Source organism: Apteryx mantelli, chromosome 10 (genome assembly GCF_036417845.1).
Source record: "Apteryx mantelli isolate bAptMan1 chromosome 10, bAptMan1.hap1, whole genome shotgun sequence".
Lineage (NCBI taxonomy): Eukaryota > Metazoa > Chordata > Aves > Apterygiformes > Apterygidae > Apteryx > Apteryx mantelli.
The window spans coordinates 547,455-568,788 of NC_089987.1; the positions used below are offsets into that span (position 1 = coordinate 547,455).

The window sequence follows — 21,334 nt, forward strand, 5'->3', positions numbered from 1 at the left end:
ATGGATGCTCCAGCAAGACCAGGACAGACAAGGAAAGACGCACAGCTAGTAATTCTCTTGCTGACACTATGTTCCAACCCTTTTCCTGTCCAAACAAAGGTTCTTTTTACTGCACTTGGCTTAGTTCAGCAACTTCTTCCAGAGAGCCTGCCCTCATTCTTCACATGCAAGGGCCCATAACAATGACTTTGTGTGTTGGAGGAAGATGGCTGCTACGGATTTGGCAGAGATTAGCAAAATTGCTGAAACAATATGTCCACCATAGGGGATTGGTTCTCTGTGATGGAATGCTGACTGCAGCATCCCCTTGCTGTACAAATCCAGTAAAATAAGTTTTCAAAATCTACAAATGGCATCTCTGGTTGGCTTAGTACAGTCTTAGGGAAACACTCCCATCTCTGAAAAGACAAAGAGGTTCTCCAGAAATAAATGGTGCTAGAGAAAAAAAATCTAAAGCCCCACTGAACAGAAGATATTCTTTTAATTTATTTTTAACCTTCCTACAGGTTTTCACAGTAAAGATATAAAGCTGTGTAAAATAGTCTATCGTATGACTTAGAGTCCAGAGATGGTCAGCATTTCCCATTAAATATTATGAGACTTTTCCACAAGTCAGCCCATTCCACCTGCAATGCTCTGGAATGGTCTCCAGCTCACCTTTAGAGATCATAAAATTTGACTTTTTTGGCTAACTTGCCACTTTTCAACTTCAGTCACACAGATTACATATACATTGTGGTACTCAAAGCAACAGCACTGCCTTGAAAATGGAAAAGAAAAAAGAGAGAGGTGTGCACCTTCATTCATGCTGCACTGTTTTTTCACTGGACAATGCAGGGTGCTCTTGGTTTCAACTGCTGGTGCCTCAGAGCAGGAACTGTCTTCTCCAACTGCATGCAGCCTGCCATGCTAGCCACGGAAGGACTGCAGAGCACACTTACATAAACACAATTCTTTAGCAATTCAATATGATGCTCTACATTTAAATCTATGAAAAAATCTGTGTTTCTCTTCAAATATGTCAAGAAATTCAGGGCTCATATGAGAACAAGGTCAAAATAAAACTCCTGAGCATCATAAAAACCCTAGTTCTCCTCTTGCCTCATTTCCACCTGACCCATCTGGATCTAATTATACTTCTGCTGAGCCCAAGCATGAAGTGTTTCCACCTGAGGAACTTCTGCTCCAGTCAAATTTACTGCAACCAGTAGGACTTCGTCCTGACTTCAAGAGTGCAACAGATCCTGACCTAAGCAGCTGCATGAAGAAACAGGCCTGGGACAGGGAAGCCCACTGATCTGGTGGGAGGTGAGGAACTTGGGCATGTGACAGACTTCTGTTCTGTACTGTGGAAAGAACGAGCAAAACTCACTCTGCTCCTTCCACAGGACGACAGCTATGGAAAGAGAGCAGATGAAGATGAAAAACAGGAAAAGGCAGAAGCAATAGGTAAAGGAGGAAACCAATTAATTATGAACAGCACTTGCCTAAAGAGAAACAGGCTCAGCAGCTGGGGCTGTAACAAATTCACATCTCATATGGATTACATGTACAGAGTGACATAACAGACTGACCATCAGGCTGCGTGTGCCTCTGTGAAACACATGCTAGAAATAAAGCCAGCAGTTCCACCCGGGGCTGGCTACTCCGAGCACAGTTGTCTCAGGTGAGTTATAAAATGGGCTGTTTGTACTTGATGCCTTCTAGAAGCAAACACTTGCCAAGCCAGAATGAAAATTTGGTGCAGGTTCTTTTATTTCTATCATTATCTAATGAGTCATAAGTGCATCCATCCCTACATCTTTAGAACCTGTTGTTATTTATTTATTTTTGCTAACCCCTCATCATTAAAAATCAATTAGCTTATGGGTAACATAATACAGAAGCTTCTGCAGGAGAGGCTGACATCTGCAGTGGCAACAGCCCAGATACTACAGCAATGGATGTCCATAAATACCCAGCAGAGGAAAGTAAACCCCCACCACTAAAGCTGTATTCTTTCTGATCAACAAAACAGCTGAATGTCCAGTCTGGGCCCACCTCCCTGTCTGCTGCATAAATAGCACACTTCCCAGAGCAAGCAGAAAAGTTTAATTGTCTTTAATTATCCAGCTCAAGAAGATTGGTTTTCTTGCCTGATGTCCATATAATTTCCCTGCCAATGACTTCATCCCTTTACTGGAAGTGGAGTGTAGCTTCCAAAGCTCTTTTCCATAAAAGACACAAAAGTTTCAGTGAAGGCTGTGTTGCTGGCACAAGTAAAGAGACAAAGGTCCTTGTGTCTACAAGGCTGTTGCTTAGACTGCTGCATGTGTTTTCTAAGGGGTGGGAGGGAAGGAGTTGCAACTAATGTGCAATCAAGAACCATCACAATTACAAATGTAAATGAACAGGCAATTGGCACTGACCTTTGTAGATTGTTAGAGGACTAATTAAGGTATGATCAGACACTCTTCCAACAGATTGAGATGCATCTACACAAGCAAATATCTACACACCACCCCAGAGACAGCAATGTTTTTTCCTACATGCTTACATACACCAACAAGTAAGTACACACAGGCAAAAAAACATTTAATCCTGGCACCTATCCTCTGTCACAAAACAAATGAAGATGACAGTGGGAAGAAAAACAACACAGCCTCTACTTGCTTGGTCTACGCAGTCTGATTTAACAAAAGGCTACAGTGAAAGGGCTAAGCTACATTTTTATTACTGTAACCAGCAATTTTATGTAAAGTTGGAGATGAGTAGATTGGTACAAACTGGATGAAGTTAGAGAAAGAAAAAAGTGCTAAAGGATCTTTCAACATTTCTAACAAGGCCACAAAGGATTGCAGGAGAAGAAGAATTAGTTGCAGTTTTTGAGGTAGAGAAGACTCCACTCCAGGCCCCTGTCCAGGCCTTGCCCTTGCCAGGGCCATGTCCTGACGGGTTTTAAATACTCCCAGATGGGGACTCCACAAGCTTGCTGGACAACCTGCTCCAGTGTCCGACCACCTTCATGGCAAAGAAATTTTGCAGAAGGTAAAAAGGCAGGAAATGCTGTGAGGACTAAAATGTTTTAAGGGACCCCAGAAAGATTAGTGACAACAAAAGGGGATTCACTTTGGGGGGGGGGGGGGGAAGAGATGTTTTATTTGTAGGGAAAAATAATTCAAAAGGAAAATAATTAACTAGAAAGATAGAGATAACCCACACTGATGATTACCAGGGGGTAGTAGCAGGCATCAAAACAAACCACTGCACTTGTAATGCAGCAAATCAGCAAAAAAGTCACTATTCCTTTGGGCCCCATTGACAGAGATGTCATAGATCAGACTCGGGTATCTGAAACACAGGAAAGATTTTTTCATGTTATCAGTCATCACAAGAGACTTCTCATCAAAAAACAACGAGGAAAGCCTGTCTCGCCCTCAGCCCCCTCCCCAAACCTAAAAACACAACAAGACGCAGTAGGGACAGCACTGTATTACACAGCAGGAGGAAGTGCGGAGAGCGAGCTGGGAATGAACACGCGGCCCGCCGTGGCGGGAGGGCATCGCCCGCAGCGCCGCGCCTCCTAAGACGCTAACGAAGTCCCGCCGACAGCACCTCGCTGCCCTCCTGAAGGGGCGGACGCCTGCACGTGTCCAACAGGAAAACCTACAAATTCCAAAACCAACGCAACGCAAGCACGTGGGAAGAGTGAATTTAAGCCTAGGTAGGTATTCCTTGTACACGTTGCTGACAACCACACCAACAGAAAAACAACGACAGCCAGCTAAATAACGGCAGCATTTTATAACACTGGGAGTTTAAACACCACAGGAAAATGGGGAACGATCGGGCTATTCAAAGCAGATCTTTTTACACATAAGAAGATTACACCAAACGAACGAAATCTGAGAAAGGGGTCGCCCGGCGGCCTGTGGAGGGCAGCCGCTCCGTCGCCGGGCGGTGAGGAGCAGCCCCGGCCGGTGCTGGCCCCGCCCCTGCGGCCGGTGTGAGCCGGTCAGCGCCGGCGCGAGCCGGTCAGCACCAGTGCGAGCCGGTCGGCGCCGGCGCAAGGGTCCCACGGCTCAGCCCACGCCTCGGGCTGCTGCCACTCGTGGAAATGGGGCCACGTTGTTTTATGTTCCAGTTTATATTCCTGATATTCTAACGGCATAAAAATAAACAGAAGATGAAAGGATCTATCAGCCCCCGCTGCAGCGCTGCAACGTCTCGCCCAAATCCAGTCCGTTACCGTGGGGTAACCCGACCAGCCTCCCGCGTCTCCGGCTGACACGACGCTGCCGGGCAGCAAGCGCGAGGTGTGTCTGCTCGGCCTCTCTCAACAATGGACTGAAATAATATTTAAAGTGAAAAATCTCAGGTCAAAGCGACCTGCAAAACAGATCAGGGTTTTCTTTTGTTTTCTTTCCCCCTCTTCTGCATTCTGAAGAGTCGTATTTTTACTTTTATTCTTAACCTTTGAAATAAAATATGAAAAAGAAGTTTTTAGCATCTTGCTTGCTGTCAGGTTCAGTCAGTTTGCAGTCAACAAGCTCAACAGGAATTATTTCAAGCCATTTGAAACAGGGAAGTATTTCTGAACTGAGATTTCCTTTCAGTGATTTGTCAAGAGTTCTAGTTAAAAAGCTAACTACAAATTTTTTAAATGGTCAACAAATCCTTTTCTTTCTCAGCTACTCATTTTCTACATTCTCAGCATCTGCAATGTCATAATCCTGGCAGAGGTACAGGGAAAAAAAATTTCTAAAGTAAAAGACAAAAATAAACAGAGATTTTCAAGATTGTTTTGTATATCACAAAAGGGCACAGATGATTTCTACTCTATTCATTTTGCTTTTATGAGAAGTCACAAACCATACAACACCAATCAACACATCCTTTCAAAACTGGAAGGTTTTTCTACAGTAGAGCATCATGGAGAAGCAGAACTGCTGTAAGAGCCACTGTCCCCTCTGGGACAGTGTGGCAACCACAGTGCATGCTCACTGCCACCACGACCTTGGAGAAAGGATATTCCATGCCCTCAGACTCCACCGGGCCTCTAAGTTCACAGATCGGTCAATGTTTTTTTTCCATGAGATTGGATTAAACTCCTCCACACTCCAGCATAGCACCCCTGACTGCTTATCCACCAACCTACACCGGCAGGCTCTCCTCCTCCTCCCCCCTCCAAGGAGAACCTCACAAGATCTTGATTTTCTCCTAAGATAAAAAAACTTCGAACCCTATAAATGATTAAACAAAATACAATTCCTGTTTTATCCACTCTGTCCCCTTTATGGCACATTTCCTGTTGCTAGATTCACAATTTCAGTCTCTTCCCTATTACCTGACCTTTCTGTACGAGCAAATGCTTCCTCTGTTCCATTCACCTTATCCACCTTGTCAGTAGGAGACTTGGCAAATAGGCAAACACATTTGCCCCTTCTCCTGCCCACCTCCTCTGTAAGGAACTGTCCCTCACCACCAGCTCCTCCTCAAGATCCAGCGTGGCTGAAATACTTGTAGAAATCAATAAACAAGCTGGCACCAGAGTGCACTGTCACTCAGGACATCACTTGGCACATGGAAAGATATCTACAAAAAGTATAGTACACTACTCTATTAAGAGTTGTCCAAATGTGGCAGTATCCTTAGACCACTCATCCAACATCTAATTATTTAAGGCACTAACCTGAATAAACATATACCGTTCCAAATATCAAATTTGTATCTAGTCCTACTAAAATGGAGGAGATAATTTACAGTATGAAATGAAGCATGTAAGTAAGTATTTGGTGCTTCATGGCCACCAAATGTAGCCTTCCTGAGGCAGAGAGCTATTCTGGACACTGCAGGTGCAACAGAGTTCTTGTCCTGCTTCAGGGGAGGTGGGGCTTCTATAATGTACATTAATAAACATTAAGCATCATCCCCACAGCCGGGAAGAGAAATGACAACAAGAAAGTCACTGAGCTCGCCAAGAAACTCCATGGATGGTCTGATGGCTGCTAGTCAAATACTGGGATGCACACAAGCCAAGATGCCAACTCTATTCATGTAAGAGATGCACTACTCACCAGCATCAGCAGCTGGACACTTCCGGATGGTGAAGATCTGTCCCAAGTCTTCCTCTTCTTCAGGGAGACCCTTCTGGAGGCGTTGCAGCTTACGTAGGCTCTCACTCCGTTGATGTTTCATGGAGCGCACGTGCTGGATAAGGTTCAGCTTGGCCTTGGTGGAGTAGTTACAGAGGACACAGTGATAATAGCAGCTTTCACCCTCAACCCCGCTCTCATGATGCTGAAGGTGCTGCGAAGAACAAAGCAGAGACACATGAATTTCCTGTATCATCTCCAATCTTTCTGGGTTAGCCCACTGCAAATTGCTAAAAGCCACCTGGAAAAAAAAAACAACTCCCCCCCCCCAACATTTTGAAAAAGAAACAGTAAGATCAAGCCTCTTTATTGTCAAGTTAACACGCACTTTCCTGTCTAGAAAGTAAAAAAAACCATAGCACACACTGAAATCAGAGCAGAACCAACAATCAAGATAGGCAAGATCATCATCTTCAGTGAAAGAAAATACCAAATCCAACATTAACAACTATTCATGACCTGTGCATTGCTAATTCTTTCATATCAAGCTTATCCAACATGTCAAACATATTAAATTTGATAAAATCTCATTGAAAACTAAGAAGAATAAAACAAAAGCAATCCTAGAACACAATGAACCCATTAGATCAAGAGGTCCTGGAAACCGCTTACGGAAGCAGAGCATCTGAGTGTGTATCATTCAGTGCTCAGCTCCTTGGTATTTAGTTTTACTCCCTTGGAACTGGAAGAAAGCAGCAGTCTGGCCTGGAAGATGGTTGTGACAGCGATCCAAACTGAAAAGCCAATGGTAAGCATACAGCTGGAGATCACTTCAGGATGTTAGAACTTGGAAAAAAAAAAAAAAAAACTTGTCACCCTCTGAAACAGCACTATCACAGCCAATATAGCTAATCCAAGAGTATTATACCTTGATTATTTGATGAAACCTATCAAGTGCCTGGCACAGAGGCCAATGCCACTATGGAAATGATTAACTATTTTGTCTCAGGGATCCCAAAGATGAGGCAATTATTTCTTAAAACCACAGGGAAGATTTTGCTTGCAGCTATGCTGGGAGTCGCTACTCAGCTGCTCTCTGTTTAATTTGGGTAGCATCAGGGCTGTTCCCTTAGACTGCACAGTAACATTCTGGATTCCCACAGTAAGGACTTAGCACGAGTTGAAGAAAAACAGATACCAAAACCAAAGTCAAATGACATGAAAGATTCCTTAGTGAAGGCCATTTGGTTTTTCTACCACATACCTATACTGTAGCTAAGCAATAATCCACGTCAGCTCTTACCATCCAACCTCAAGACCTATCTTTCATCTACTGTGTCATCTCATGAAACTTTTCTCATCATACAGTCCACTCAAGGCACACAAGTAAGGTAATTTGGACATGCACTCAAGGTTTGTCAATCAAATATTGTCTACGTGCAGCCAGGACCTTCTGATATAAATTCCTACGTGAATTATCTCAGTTACAGCTAAGAGAAGATTAAAGGCACATCTTACCCAGCTCTGTGTGCTTAGCTAACATGGAAAAAGGAGATCCCTCTGAGTGCAGGAATGATTAAAAATAGGATAGGAGCTGATGCTGAGCCTTCTGATTGGAAGAGTAAGGGAGGAGAATAAATGTATTCTAGATCTGGCTAATTAGACTAGCCTCTTTGGGGATCACAATGTATTTAATTAAATTCACTGTAATATTTGAAGAACCCACTAGGGCACTAATCCCACTGGTGCCCTCAAAAGATTTTTTGCTGTTTTCTCTCATAAGAACTTTTTCTTTTTCTTCCTATTTCTATTGTTTGCATGCATTACACTGTTCCAGAGCCAGAAAAGGAGAAATGGCCTAAAACATAAAAAGCTTAAGGCTGGTAAGCCAGTCGCAAGCTGTGCAACTGGCTTGGACAGCCCAGTTTACCAGCCTTGCTGTACTCTGTTTAGATCAGATTTCTCCAGAAAAATCTGCCCCACTGCCCCTTATCTTTCTGCATTTTGAGGTTACTGCCCCAGGGGTCTAAACTATAAGCATTTTCCTTCTTCACTTCAGAAATGCGCAGGAGATGCCCCCCGGTACTACAAACACAGAATTTGAGCTCAGAAAGTGTGAATGAGCTCAGTAGTAGCTCCTTTGCAAGAAGGCACAGTAAACCCCTAGTGAGCAATTACAGAAAAGATCTGGTCACAGGTTCAAGGAAATACTAAGGACATGGTCTCTGTGGGAACCAGAGGCATCGTCCGTACTGCTGTGATTTAAAAGGGGATTTTAGAAGAACATTTGTTTTAAACAGTTTAATAAACATGTCTCATTTTCTATTCTTCATTTGCTCCCTCTCCAGGGCTGTGAGTTACATTCAGAAATCCCCTGCACTGGGATCAGTTTCACCTGCTTGCAACACCGGGGCAGCCAAAATTGCATGCCAGCACCCACAAGTGCACCGCAGAAGCGGCATGGCATTGCATATTCCGCACTGTGAATTTACTTCACTCTTTTAACAGAGGAAAGGAGAAGGCAAGAATAAGACAAGAAGAAGCTGCGAGTTACTGGAAGCGATGAAATGCTGGACAAATAAGTGTAGTTACTGTCCATCATACTGTTAAGCCTTCCTCTTACGAGAATTTGTCCCTATCAGACAAAACACAAATTCAAAATACTAAACTAGAACCTCATTAAAAGAGAAATCAACTTGAAAATCAAAGGAATATATTGTTCCTAGGAAAACCAACCAACTTCTGTCAGAGAACATTGATTTCTTCAAGTCTGAGGGGGGTGTCCACTCCCCCTCCCTTTCAACAATAGGAAACTTCTAACATCTGGTTCTTCACGCATGGAATGCAAAATATTGATCAGGTTTAGTCAAAGCTCCACTTTAAATCAGAAACAGACAGAAGAACATTCTGATAGAAACCATAAGGCTCACAAGTAAAGCTTCCCAGGAGAACGAGGCCTGTTACTGTACACACACTAACCACAGCACAACATCATACTGCTCACAACACCTATTCCTACACACAAATCAACCCAAATCCGGCCCATCTTCCATTTGGGAAATACACAGATCTCTGTGCAAAGCTACTGTCTCTTGCTCCATAAGAGAGTGATTAGTGAAGGAGGATATTGCTCAAATACCTCATTTTTTTTATTTGCTATAATCTCTGTACTACTCCCTTCCCCCAACTGTTACCACAGAACTTGCTCTATGGAATATCAGTCCCTGATCAGTTATGAAGCAAACCCCAATTTTCTCATCAAGAAATATCCACTTTGATTCTGCCCCTTATAAAAACTTCTGCTTAGTGAGAGAGTCGAAAGGGAGAGCAGAGGGGATGGTCTCCCTTAGGCAAAACTGCATCAAAATGGGACTATGAATGAATCTACTGTGCTGAAAAATAAACACGAGGAGATATCATTATGCAGTGATCCCAACCGCTGCATTTTAGAAGGGGTATTACTGACAACAGCTCTGCGAGCTGCTGGCATTAGAAGTCAGGGTTCGGGAGAGCGCGGCGGTGGGAAACGAATGGCAGCCCCGGAGTGAGCCGTGCTCAGCTGCGGTGCTCCAGCAGCCCTAGCTCTGCCTGAAAGTTTTCCTCTGCCAGACTAAGCTTTGCAGACTGATTTAGAAAGTACTGCGCAACTTCCCCCACCGCCTTTTTCAGGTTTGGCTTGAAGAAGTCAGCACACTCAGATGGTCTGAATCCAAAGACAGTTGAGAAAGCAATGGAAAAACATAACTTGCGTTCACATTTACAGCAGCGCGCCTAAGGGCCAACAGAGAACGAGGCCCATCGATGCTCGGCACGGCACACGGCCCCCACCCACGAGACACAGAGATGAAGGCGAAGCATTACCCATCAGTAACACAAGCAGGGTTAACGCCGCAGTGCCTGCAAACAGCCCATCAATGCAACACTTAAAAAGGCAGGAGAAACTCAGGGGCAGAAGGAGGGGGCTTAGAGGGCTCCGGTCCACAGAACTGCGGCGAACGGCTTGAGCGAGCACAGGGGCTTGCACGCTGGAAACAACTAACCAGCACTGCCTTGATGGACTAACTGTCCAACTCTCGCTCGGTAACATCTGGCTTGGAATTGGTTTCTTCTAATAAATAATAGCATAATAAATGTTCACAGTGTACGGCTATGGAAATCTGATTTTTAAACAAACTAAGGAATGACGTTATACTCTATTTCTCCTTCTCTCCTCCTCCATCCTTCATGTTCCCCTGAACTTTGTTTATTTTACTATCTATCTTTTCCCAGTCTAACACTGCCTCATCCACAGTTTTTTTCAATAATCATAGAACATAATATAACAGCTGTATTATTCTGTCTGATTGCAGGCAGTCCTTCTCACTCCCATGCCATATATTTAGACTGCAAGTTCCTTTTAGATGAGATTGTTTTAACCAGAACTAAGGATTCATATAGCCACCATAACACAAGTATTAAACCCTCCCGCTGAATACCACTGCATGTGTTTTTGTAGGTAATGCTCACCATTTAATCTAATTTCTATTTTTTTTTTTACATATTTTATTTTAGATTTAAAAAGAAGTTTGATCTATGTCTGCTTGAAACCTCTTTTGTACTAAGTTTATTAGAGCTACTGTGAAAAGAGCCTAATTCCTATGGTAGCATTAACAGATTATGCATCTTACGGTGCTGTTGCCAGAAGGAACACAGTTTTTTTTCCAAAACCTATTTGCTATTTTTAGTGGGTCAGATACTGTTCTGGGGAATACCTGACGTATCTGAAGCATAACCCTAGTTCACTGGGGAGATGAAATAATTACTTTGAATTATCTTGTGCTTTTAATGTTTATTATTCATTAGAAACAAACCACACAATTTCTATGCAGTCTTAACTTCACCTTGGATACTGCTTCCCCTTTTGAGGGCCCTAGAATCTGCCCAAGAATAAGCAATCTGACAACGGTGGCAACCTCACTAGCCCTGATCTGCAAGTTGTGAGGTCCCATCTCCATCTTCGAAAATTACCTATAGTACAAAAAAATAGTAGAACCTGTAAAAAGACTCACTGCAGGCTGGAGTATGGTCCTCTTCTTCTACAAACCTCAAAATGAATACAAGAAGTAGAGAGAGAGAGAAAAAAATCCCTTTATTGCCCTCAACCAAGCAATCTGTGTTCTCCAGCTCCGCTCTTTGGCAAAGATTTTCCTGCTAATATCAGGGTGTCTGCAGGTGGAAAAAGCAGATGAGATGTTCCTGGGGGCCAAAAACCGAGGTGGATGAAATAATCTTTCATGAACTGTATGCAGCAAATAGAGGAGCAGCAACAACAAAAAGAAATCCCTTCTTTGTCAACAGCTGACTAAATCACCAACCTCAACAGTGACTTGGATTTTAAATCGCTGAATTTGAAATTTGTGCAAGAGTGCTAAGTAGGACAATCAAAGCACTTCTACCACCCTGTGTTTATGCCAATACCCTTTTTACTTACCCTCTCTGATAACTCACTAATGTGCATATGGTGGTATGGATAATTGATAAAGAGTCTGGAGAAATCTCTTTCAAACTACTTTCAATGTCACTTTTTCCAGCTGGCTCTTACATTACAGCACAATCCTTCCATAAAAACACAGGCCACTGAACTACCAAGAGCTTCTTTAAGAAACCCTGAAGTTTTTCAGTCTAGAACATCTTTGGAGAAACTGTATTAGTGATCAAATAATATCTTTTCCAAATATAGCACTCTTAACACTGAACTCAGAATGACACATTCTGTTAAAATCGGTAAAATTAATAGTGATTTAAAATAATTGACAGATGTGGCTTAGAGAGATGGAGCCAAAATCTTCTGGAAGCTGGAAGGTTACAAAAGCCGTGGAAGGGAGCACCATTGTGTACATGCACTGCTCTTAATTCTTCCTGTGAGCATCTGCCACTGGTCAGCATTAGAGACATGATCCTGAGCCAGCTGGACCTCTGGTAAATCCACTGTGGCCATGGAGGTATACAGAAACAGTGGAGCACAGTAGGGATTACGCGAGATATAAAACCGCACAAGGTTATTGTCAAAGCCAACACTAGCACATACTCCCATGTTCAGAAAAAGTTGCTGGACGCATGCCAGCCATATAAGCAATGCTGGGCTACAGCATATCCTCAAGTAAGGAAGGATGCCCAGGGATAATTCATCCTCAGAGTAAAGTCAGATATGGGTAATTAGCAATGGGTTTGGTAGGAAACATTTCATATACCAACCCCCCCCCCCCCCCCCGCATTTACTGGGTTACAACTGCGCCTATGACGATGCATTTCAGGAGAGTTAGACAAGAAGCTAAACTTACACCAGAGCTCAAGGTGAGGCTACAGGTCACTGTGGAAAGGGACCAGACCCTTTAGTAGATCTCAGAAACCTCATAAGCATCTCTTGGCCCCCATTTGCCTGTGATCTGCTGCACCAGATAAATCACACAATCGTAGAAGGGAGGAATCTGAATTTTTAATGAAAGTCATGTGGAAGCAGCTGTCTGATCCTGGTCTGTTCCAAGTACTCCATAAAAGTCAGAGCTGGCTCATCCATCTTGCTCTCCTTTCACACCTGCAGGCCCTGCTGGAATTTCCTGAAGCTGACAGAGAAGCTAGGGAGACGCTGCACACAGCAAGAACACATGCTGGCTACATGCCTAAAAGGCCTGGTGTGCTCACAACTGCCCCTTGCGCCCCACCACTGAGTGGGCCTGCCCAGATGTTTTGAAAAGAGGAAAAAAATTGATTCTCCTTGCAGCAGGTTCAAAAGATGAACTTATGCTCCCTTGTATTCTGCCAAAGTCCTGCAATTGTTTACTGCTTGTGAAGCAGCAGCATTACAAAACCCTTCCCTCCTTGCAGCCTCTCCAGGTCCTTGCATGACAGCTTGGAATTTGCAAACAATTTGCAAATGCTATCAAGTTCAGACCTACGTGACCGCAAGTTTTTGCATTTAGCTTGTGGTAACTTGAATGACCTTATAGTAAGCTTAATTCCCCCTCCCACCCCTAGCTGAAGTTTCCTCAGTATCACCCAAGCCCTTAAAAACAACACCACAAGACAACGACAAGGAGACTTCTGCACAACAAATTTGTTATTCAATTCACTTTTTCCTTTCTCATATTTATTTTCCAAAAGGCCAGAAATGTAGCAATCTTTCCTGCCAAACAGGCTGAGGCACTCGATGAAAGACTCTGAATCATGTAGTAAGCCTTTAAGAACAACACTAAAAGCCCCAACTAACAACCATTACCCTACACCTTATCTTCCGAATCTTCGTTTTCCTTGCCCTCCAGCCCTGCAAGGAGCTGACTGAATGCCCCCAGTACCACGATGGGGCTACCATTACCGAGAGCCCTGATACAGGTACCAGGCAGCCAGCAGCAGTTTCAGGGCAGAACAGGGTGGCCGTGCTGGCCCTGGGACTGTCGTCACACTATGAGCCCCACCGATGGTGATGCTGCCAAGCAGAAGAGAAGCAACAACATATGACATTCCTCAGGAGGACTCCAGCAGCAGTGCAGACTGCAGCTGACCAGAGAGTTGTCATACTCTAGAGAAAGGTCAGTAATAATGTATACAGCAAATAAAATTATCAGCAGCTCTGCGTGGCAGTTGATCCCCCTTGCACCTCCACGCTCCTGAAGCACTACAGGGAACTAGATGTTCAGTAATGCTAGCAGAGGAAGCAAGGGACAAGAGATGTCCCAATGGGACCTAACATGACAGACGATAACTGGGTTGCAGATGCTCTCTCTGGCGGCCACAAGGCTGGTGCTCGCTGCCCTGAAATGCTTCTGGGTTCCCCCATAAACAGCCCCAAAATCCACCCAGCCAACTGGGTTTGCTCCACCAGCCCTTTAAGTCTCATTAAAAGCCAAATATTGCTCAGCCTAAAGATGGAGAGCTCAGCATGGATTTTACTGAACGTTAAATCAACCAGCAAGCGTAGCCAGCAAACTCTGTGGCACTTTAACTTTAAATAATGCAATAATTATTGAATTTCCTTTTTATAACCGAAGTGCTGGAATGTAAACAATGGGGCTGTAATTGCAGGAAGGGGGGATCAATAGAGGCAATCGTTTTCAGCCATGTTAATTGTAAATACAATTGCTCCAAGATGTCAGCCTCGTTCTTCTCGCTCCCAGAATCATCCTAACGGATGACAGAGTCCAACTTTCCCATTACAGCTGTTCGTTCCTTTAAGAGGTTCTCAATCAGGTCTGATCAATCTGTCAAGATAATGCATGGAGTAAGTAAGACTCTTCCAAACACAAGCTCCCAATCAATAGCCTGGACCAGCTTAATGAGGAGGGGCTAAAGCCCAGAGGGAGGCAACAGCCCCAGCTTTTGCTCCTCTTTGGCAGCTAACTTCTTCACAGGGCCTTGCTAAGCAGATCAGCTCTTAACGAGGACATTGTTTATGCAGGCTGTGATGAGCAGCATCCCCACATACTCACAGTCCCCTGGGTAGGCAGGACATACAGATTAACCGAAAACAAGAGCCAAGAAAGGTTTAACTTGTATTCACCCCCTCCCCGCCCTTTTAATTGTATAGCAGACCTGAAAGTACTAATTAATCATTCCTTAGAAGAGATCCCAACAGATGAAAAACTGTGTGACCGTTAAAAATATAAAAGCATCACTAAGCTTCCTCCCAGCTACTTGAGGAATAACGAAGTCCACCAGTAAACCCTTTGCTTGCCCAACTGTATCTGCTATCCACTTCCACCACAGGAGAGACATGAACAGACAGGAGACAGTACTATGATATATCAACTGCGAATCTCTCAGAGGGTGGGAGATGTGAATGGAGCTAAGATAACAGTCAAAGATGCAATTCTCCATCCAGATTATTTTCCTGTGGTAGCACGTAGACAGCCCTTTGCACAGCTACAGACTGTGCTCTGAGCAGAGAGCTTACCAGCCAAGAAAGGGAGAAAAGAGAAAAGCTCTTGCTGCACCTGGGATCCTTCTTACAATTGTGGAACTTTCCTTTCTCACACTATTTCATTACGTGAGCTGCAGTCATGACAGATCAACTCACACTATAGCAACTTTCAAGAATTTTCCAGATCCCTGAGATCTTCACAGCTCTCCACAGGGAGGCACAGGCATAAGCACTGCTATATAAGGAGATGACTGCAGGAGTGTGTGTATTGATCTTGCTAATTATAATGATAAAAACAAAGTGCAGTTGACAGTATATCTCCTATCAGCTGTTCTAGGAAGTGCTGCCCTCAAATCTCAAGTTCCTGCTCTGGTCATGCCTGTCGTGGCCTCCCACGCTCCTATCACGGACTCATGACAGAGCCTTGAAGTCTGCAGTGATTTACTATTGCTTTTCTCTTTGTTACCAACAGATTCCTCTTGCTGTCTCACACTCCACCTTGCAAAAGTGGTGGTACAGCAGCACCATTACACTGCCTTTTTAACCCTTACGAAAACTCCTTCATTGCTTAGTAGTTCAGGAACATGAGGTAGTAACACTGCTTATGGAGAAGAAAATTCTATATAAATTATCACTTTAAAAGGAAAAATGAGTCATATAAAACTGTAACTAAAAGAAGAGTGTGTGTAAATTATGAATAAATTATGAATAAATTGGAGAAGCGCACTTACCAGAACCCTCCAATCAAGATAACAGAAAGCAAGACCAGGATTTTATTTTTGGTTTATACTTACATTGACATTAGTTCACAGAGATTTTCAGACTGGACCACAGAGTTCAGCTGTGCACATCTGACAAACATGAACCCAATAAATTTCACATGAAATCTATTCTACTGTTATAAATGAGGGATGTCAAACAGGAGCTGAGCTTTACACAGCCATTCCCGCACAGCAGTACAGTAGCTTAATGATGGCTGGGTTCTTTTAGAGGTTTGTAAGTTAACCAAAATCTAAATTGATGACATTTTGCTTCTCACGAAAATGTATAGTTTTGTCAATTTGTATTTTCCAGGGAGGCTGTCATCTCTGTGGATATATGACAAAAAAGCTGTACTTTGTTTTTAAAAGCAGTGCCTGGAAAGTGTTGTATGGGCAGCAACAGGATGAGGTTATAAAAACAGCAACAAAATTTTTGCCACGCCACAGCAATGTCGCTAAGGAGCGGGTCAGACCTTCCAGTCAGTCAGCTCTTTTCCCAATCCTCGGGACAGCCAAGAGAGTCAAGGAATTCAGAGAGCCTTATCTTTCCGAGGGTTAGACAGAAACAGGAAAAGAACAGCTTGAACGTCAAGGCAAGACAGTAACCAAAAGCAGGCTTGGGCTCAAAGATACTACTGCTCAAGAGTTTTTCTTTTTTAATACATTTTGTACATATACTTTAAAATAATGAGTTCAGTGTAAGCTGTGAAGCTGTGAACACTCGGGTAAACTGAAGCATTTTGTTGATATGAAGCAGCACTAGATAAAAAGGCAAATTATAGTTAAAAAAAAAAAAAAAAAAAAAAAGGTTGGGGGACCCTGAAAAGACAGCAGAACAAAAATCTGTTGTCCATATTGTAATTATATGGCTGTTGAGTGATTGAAAAAGGCTTTCCATAATGCAGAATAACACAAGGGCTATCCGTTCAGGTGATATATTATTGCCTCCAACAGCAATGGAAATGATTCACATGTTACCCTTTGAGAGATATCCAAGGAGGCTCTGCATACATCAGAAGCAAACTACATAAATGCAGCCACGCTCAGAACACACTTGGTGTTGTGATGTTAAAGCTGGCTCAGAGTTAAAACAACTATTTGAAACCTTCTCCCAGCATACAGAGACTGTTTTAAGAAGACATAAATTTAAATGAAAACAGTGGTTTTTGTTTCTCCAAATCAACTCTTTTGGAAGAAAAACCATTACTTTTTAGAAACGGAAATAACGTGCTTTGAAAAAAATGGAACTTGTGCTTTAAATGTACTTGCAACTTTAAGTTTCTTGTGAAATCCAGAACTTCTGCAGAAGGCAGATGGCTATTGCTTTGATGCTGTTTGTTCCAGGTACACTCGATTATTCAGTAAACAATAGAAATAGTGGACTCTGAAGTCAGATGTATTTTCTGTTTATTAATTCTGTAATTTGAACAAAATAAATTACTATAAAACAGAATTCCAGAGTAAGTGAGTAAGAGCCCATGTGTTATTCCTGGGGAAAAGTTCCAGCTCATACATTAGATTTCCCAAATCCCTCCTGAGGCAGGTGCAATATTCTGCCCTCATTGCTTTTTCTGTTAAGAAGAGCTCCCTGTTCCACCACAGATAAAACTGTGCTACCCTGTAGCTTTTTGTTTTTACACATTACACAGCACAGCTCAGAGAGCACTCCTCTCTTTAAAGACATTATCTACCATTTTAGGTCTTTTGAGAGATCTGCACATTTTTATTACATCTCTCAGCGTCTCCTCTTCGAAGGAAGGGCTTGGGAGCCCTCCCATAGCCTCCGCGAACCCTGCGTCCTGCCGGCACGTTGCCCAGAGGTGCACATACGCTGGAGCAACACAAGCGAATCTGCACGAGGAGGCGCTGCGAAAAGGGACGCAGTTCTGAGGACGAGGCGCTCCCTTTGCCTCTGGATGGCCAGGGCTTGGCATGCCAGGTACCGAGGCTTGGACCCACGAGCACGACTCTCCCCGGTGCGCCCCTACAAGTCACTGGGAATCGTGGCTGGGTCAGAGGGCAGCTGACAGTGCTGAAGCAGAGCCGAGAAAGAACGAACCCTGCTTTCCCAGTCCAAGGCCTCACGCTGGCACCTGATGGTGCTTCCAGCATCGTCAGTTCCGGGCACAGGCACCCGTATGATAGCAGCCAAAATCGTGCTGCAAGTTTGATGAATGCCATGGAAGAGATGACCTTCCCTCGGCACTCCGGAGCTGCAGAGGATGGGAATACACTATTGCCTCTAATCAAATGACAGTGTTTACAAGTTCCTACAGACATGCGCACAGCAAGGGACCATTGTAATAATGCTCCAAAAACCATATGGGAAATTGAACCAGCCACAGAAAACCACACCAAGTTCACGTTATTTAATAAAATACTACAGACACAGATTAACTTCCCTCGCTCAGTATTTATTGTTTCATCTATCTCTGGAGAAGTTACAAGCGTTATGATAGACTGAAGATTTCCTTGTTTTCATATAGCTTCTTTATAACTTCCTACAGCAATGTACCACAACGAATCCCAACAGATAACCATACAATAACAACAAAAATACACAAGACAATTTTTTAATCCTCTCCATAAATCGAAGAATATCAATATCAGAGATGGATGACACCCTTCCCTTGCAGAAGCCAACAAGGATGCATTTAGGAACAACAGACCAAGCTCATACTTCTTCAACGGTCCTCAGAGAAACACTGCCCACTATTCCCAATCAACTGGAAGACTCCATGCAGCCTTGGCAATGAGATCCGAATGCTCTCACTCTACCTTCACCACAGCACCCTGCAACACAGCAACGCATACACCTAGGCATGAAGCCATCAACCCTTCCAAAACTCCAGCTGCTACAGAGTACTGTGGTACCTGCTCAGCAAGCAAGTCATCAGGACCATAATGAACCTCTCTGGCCTCCCACAGAGCATCTGACCTTCTCTTTATCCAACACCCCTGAACGTGCTGGGCTTACAGCATCAGCTCAGGATGTAGAATAGCCCTGGACAAAGGCAACAGACTGTCTGCACTCTTGGGCACCTGAAGACGCACTACAACAAAAGGAAAGCTAGACAGCAGTGGCAGTGGTGGTGTAGCTGAGATGGTCTAAGGATGCACGTGTGCTGAACTAGTGTAGCACAGAATGGAAGTGGAAAGAGGAAATATATAATGTTCCAAGAAATCAGACCAGGGCCTTGAAGATGAAATTAAAACCAGTAAAGTGAGATTAAAAAAACAAAACAAAAATCCCTTCCAGTGGACCAGTCCTTCAGAGGTGTAGAGTGCAGAGCTGAGCATGGAGCTGGACATCCAAAATTACAACTTCTGATGAAATTCTTGCATTTCAGTATACTCATAAAACAAGAATAGGTGCACCATCTGATTTCAGACAAGCGTTGTATAGGTAAGGTCATTAAATGTCTGTGGAACACACAAACAGAACACAGAGCGCCACAGAAATGCCTATGAGAAAATAAATAATTCTTCATTCAGTGAACACTTTGGATTGTATTAGACAAAGCCTGGGGCAATGTAATGAAAGAGGAAGATAAAAAGAAACTGAATAATTACTCATTCACAGAATGAGGCAAGAAACCTCCCGGAAAAATATGTATGAAAATACTTATAATTAAAAACCATCATAATGCCTACACACAAAGGGCTGAATTAAGTCTGATATTTTCTATGTTTGAGAGGGTTGTCAGGACTATGAACTGAACGGACACTAATATAATTCAGGCAATTGCTTTACACCCCACATCACTGAGCGACTACTCCATAAGGAAAGCCACCGAGTGTTGTCTGAGATGAGAACCCTTCTAACTGCAGTCCCCACCAAGTTTAACTGGAAGATTTCTTCAGCCCTTCAACAGAACAGTTCCTACCACATGTTCTGAGGCCCGGTCTCCACCTGAAAGGACACGGCAGTGACCCATAACAATATACAGCAGCAGAACTGTTTGGCTTGTGTATTACACACATGTTCTCTGAGCAATTTGTGGTCTATGAACAGATTGGTTCTGCTGCTCTACTTCATCCACTATGGGCTCTTAGCTAACAACTGCCAGGTGCAATTTTTTTCCCCCCATTAACCCCACCTTGCACAAGTATGAAAAGTGCAAACCAGGCCTGAGAAACTTTAAAAGAGACTAGGGCTGGGCACAGCCTTGCATCCTTGGAGTAGACTTTTCAAGCCCTGCAGTGGAAAAGGTCAACATTCTGCTGCAGCAGTAGATTTTCTGCTTTTTATCCCTTCATCACGAGCTGACACCCACACAAGGCATCCTCCTTATCAGAAGGGCAGTGGAATGCAGTTTAAAAAAGCTGCCTTCCACTACCACAAAAATAAGAGAAAAAATAAGACATGACTACATGGAGACAGAGAGTAGCCTTTGGATTCTGACGGATTTATTTGCACTGTTGGTACAACTTTCTTAGCACTGTGCAAACAGGAAACTGAACCTGAAATAAAAAGGACAGCCTGAGATACCCGCTGCCCCTTTCCCAACTGTCAGTCTTCATTTCTAAGCAGTTTAAGCCCAAGGAAAGAATTTAAGGTGCATGAGGAGAGCAGGAACTGGGAAAGAGGGCTCAGGGTCAGAGCGGTCCACTTGTCCTTTTGTGCTCTTCCTTTCATCCACGCTAGTTGCAGACCCTGGAGTACTGACTGGGGCTTTGTCCAAAGGAAATTGAGACCAAGAGGCTGGTTCCCTGGCAACCCGCGCTGACAGCCAGCCGACAGCGGCCCTTGAGAGCGCGCACACGCAGAGGATGCGGGTCAACACATGTCAGGTCCCAGCAGAACAAGCTCCATTTGGAGCAAGGGCTAATTCTACCAGCCAGCACCAATCAGGACCCGGATGCTTTTTTATGTGGATAATTACAGAGAAATGTCTAGAGTGATGAACAAAGAGGAAATAGCTGCTGATAAAATACACTGTGAATTTCAGGAAGGAGCAATATGAATTGCTACTATCTCCAAAATAAAAGCCTGCACATATCTTTCACTGGGAGCTTTCAGATTTGAAATTATTTGGTCTCTAGAGCCCAGCCAAGCTCAGTGTTGAGGGGACTGCATTCTGAACCTAAGACGTACAGGCTCCCAAAACCCTAGTCCCAGGTTCAGTGCCTCAGTAAAGCCACTTAAGTGCTCTGCTTCAGCCGAGTTCCTCTAAAGACTACAAGTTCCCCGAGTGGTTGGGAGAATTCAACAGGGATCATATAAAATACTTTGAAAATGAAATATGTAATTAGCATTATTTCAATATCACAAAACTGAGAAAGGAAACAAAAACATATTAAACTTCATGCATAGTACACAGAGGTATTATGTCTCCAGCACTGAAATGCAGCTATTATTGTATACTACACAAGTTATTTAGCAATGCACAGCAACAGCAACACAAGGCTTAGGAGGAAAAGTATTAATAGCTTTTGTTCTCAGATAAGTATGTGTAGTAAATCCCATCAGTGAGTCCAATTCTGAAGTTTCTTAAGAGCATATGGGGTGTCAAAGGACTTCTGGTAAGGGTCCTTCAAGTGGTGAGAATAAACGAGGGCTCACACATACATCACAGCACTAGTATTGGGAAGGACAAGTGATT

General features: G+C 43.5%; 1 protein-coding gene across 1 annotated transcript in view; it reads right to left on the bottom strand.

Moving 5' to 3' along the window:
• The window catches only part of ZFHX3 (zinc finger homeobox 3), a 195,438-nt gene that overhangs the window by 84,172 nt on the left and 89,932 nt on the right, over nucleotides 1–21,334 (bottom strand). Inside the window, exon 4 of the mRNA XM_067302299.1 lies at nucleotides 6,057–6,288. Within this exon, the coding sequence (XP_067158400.1) occupies nucleotides 6,057–6,288 (232 nt within the window). The remainder of the gene's footprint in view (nucleotides 1–6,056; nucleotides 6,289–21,334) is intronic.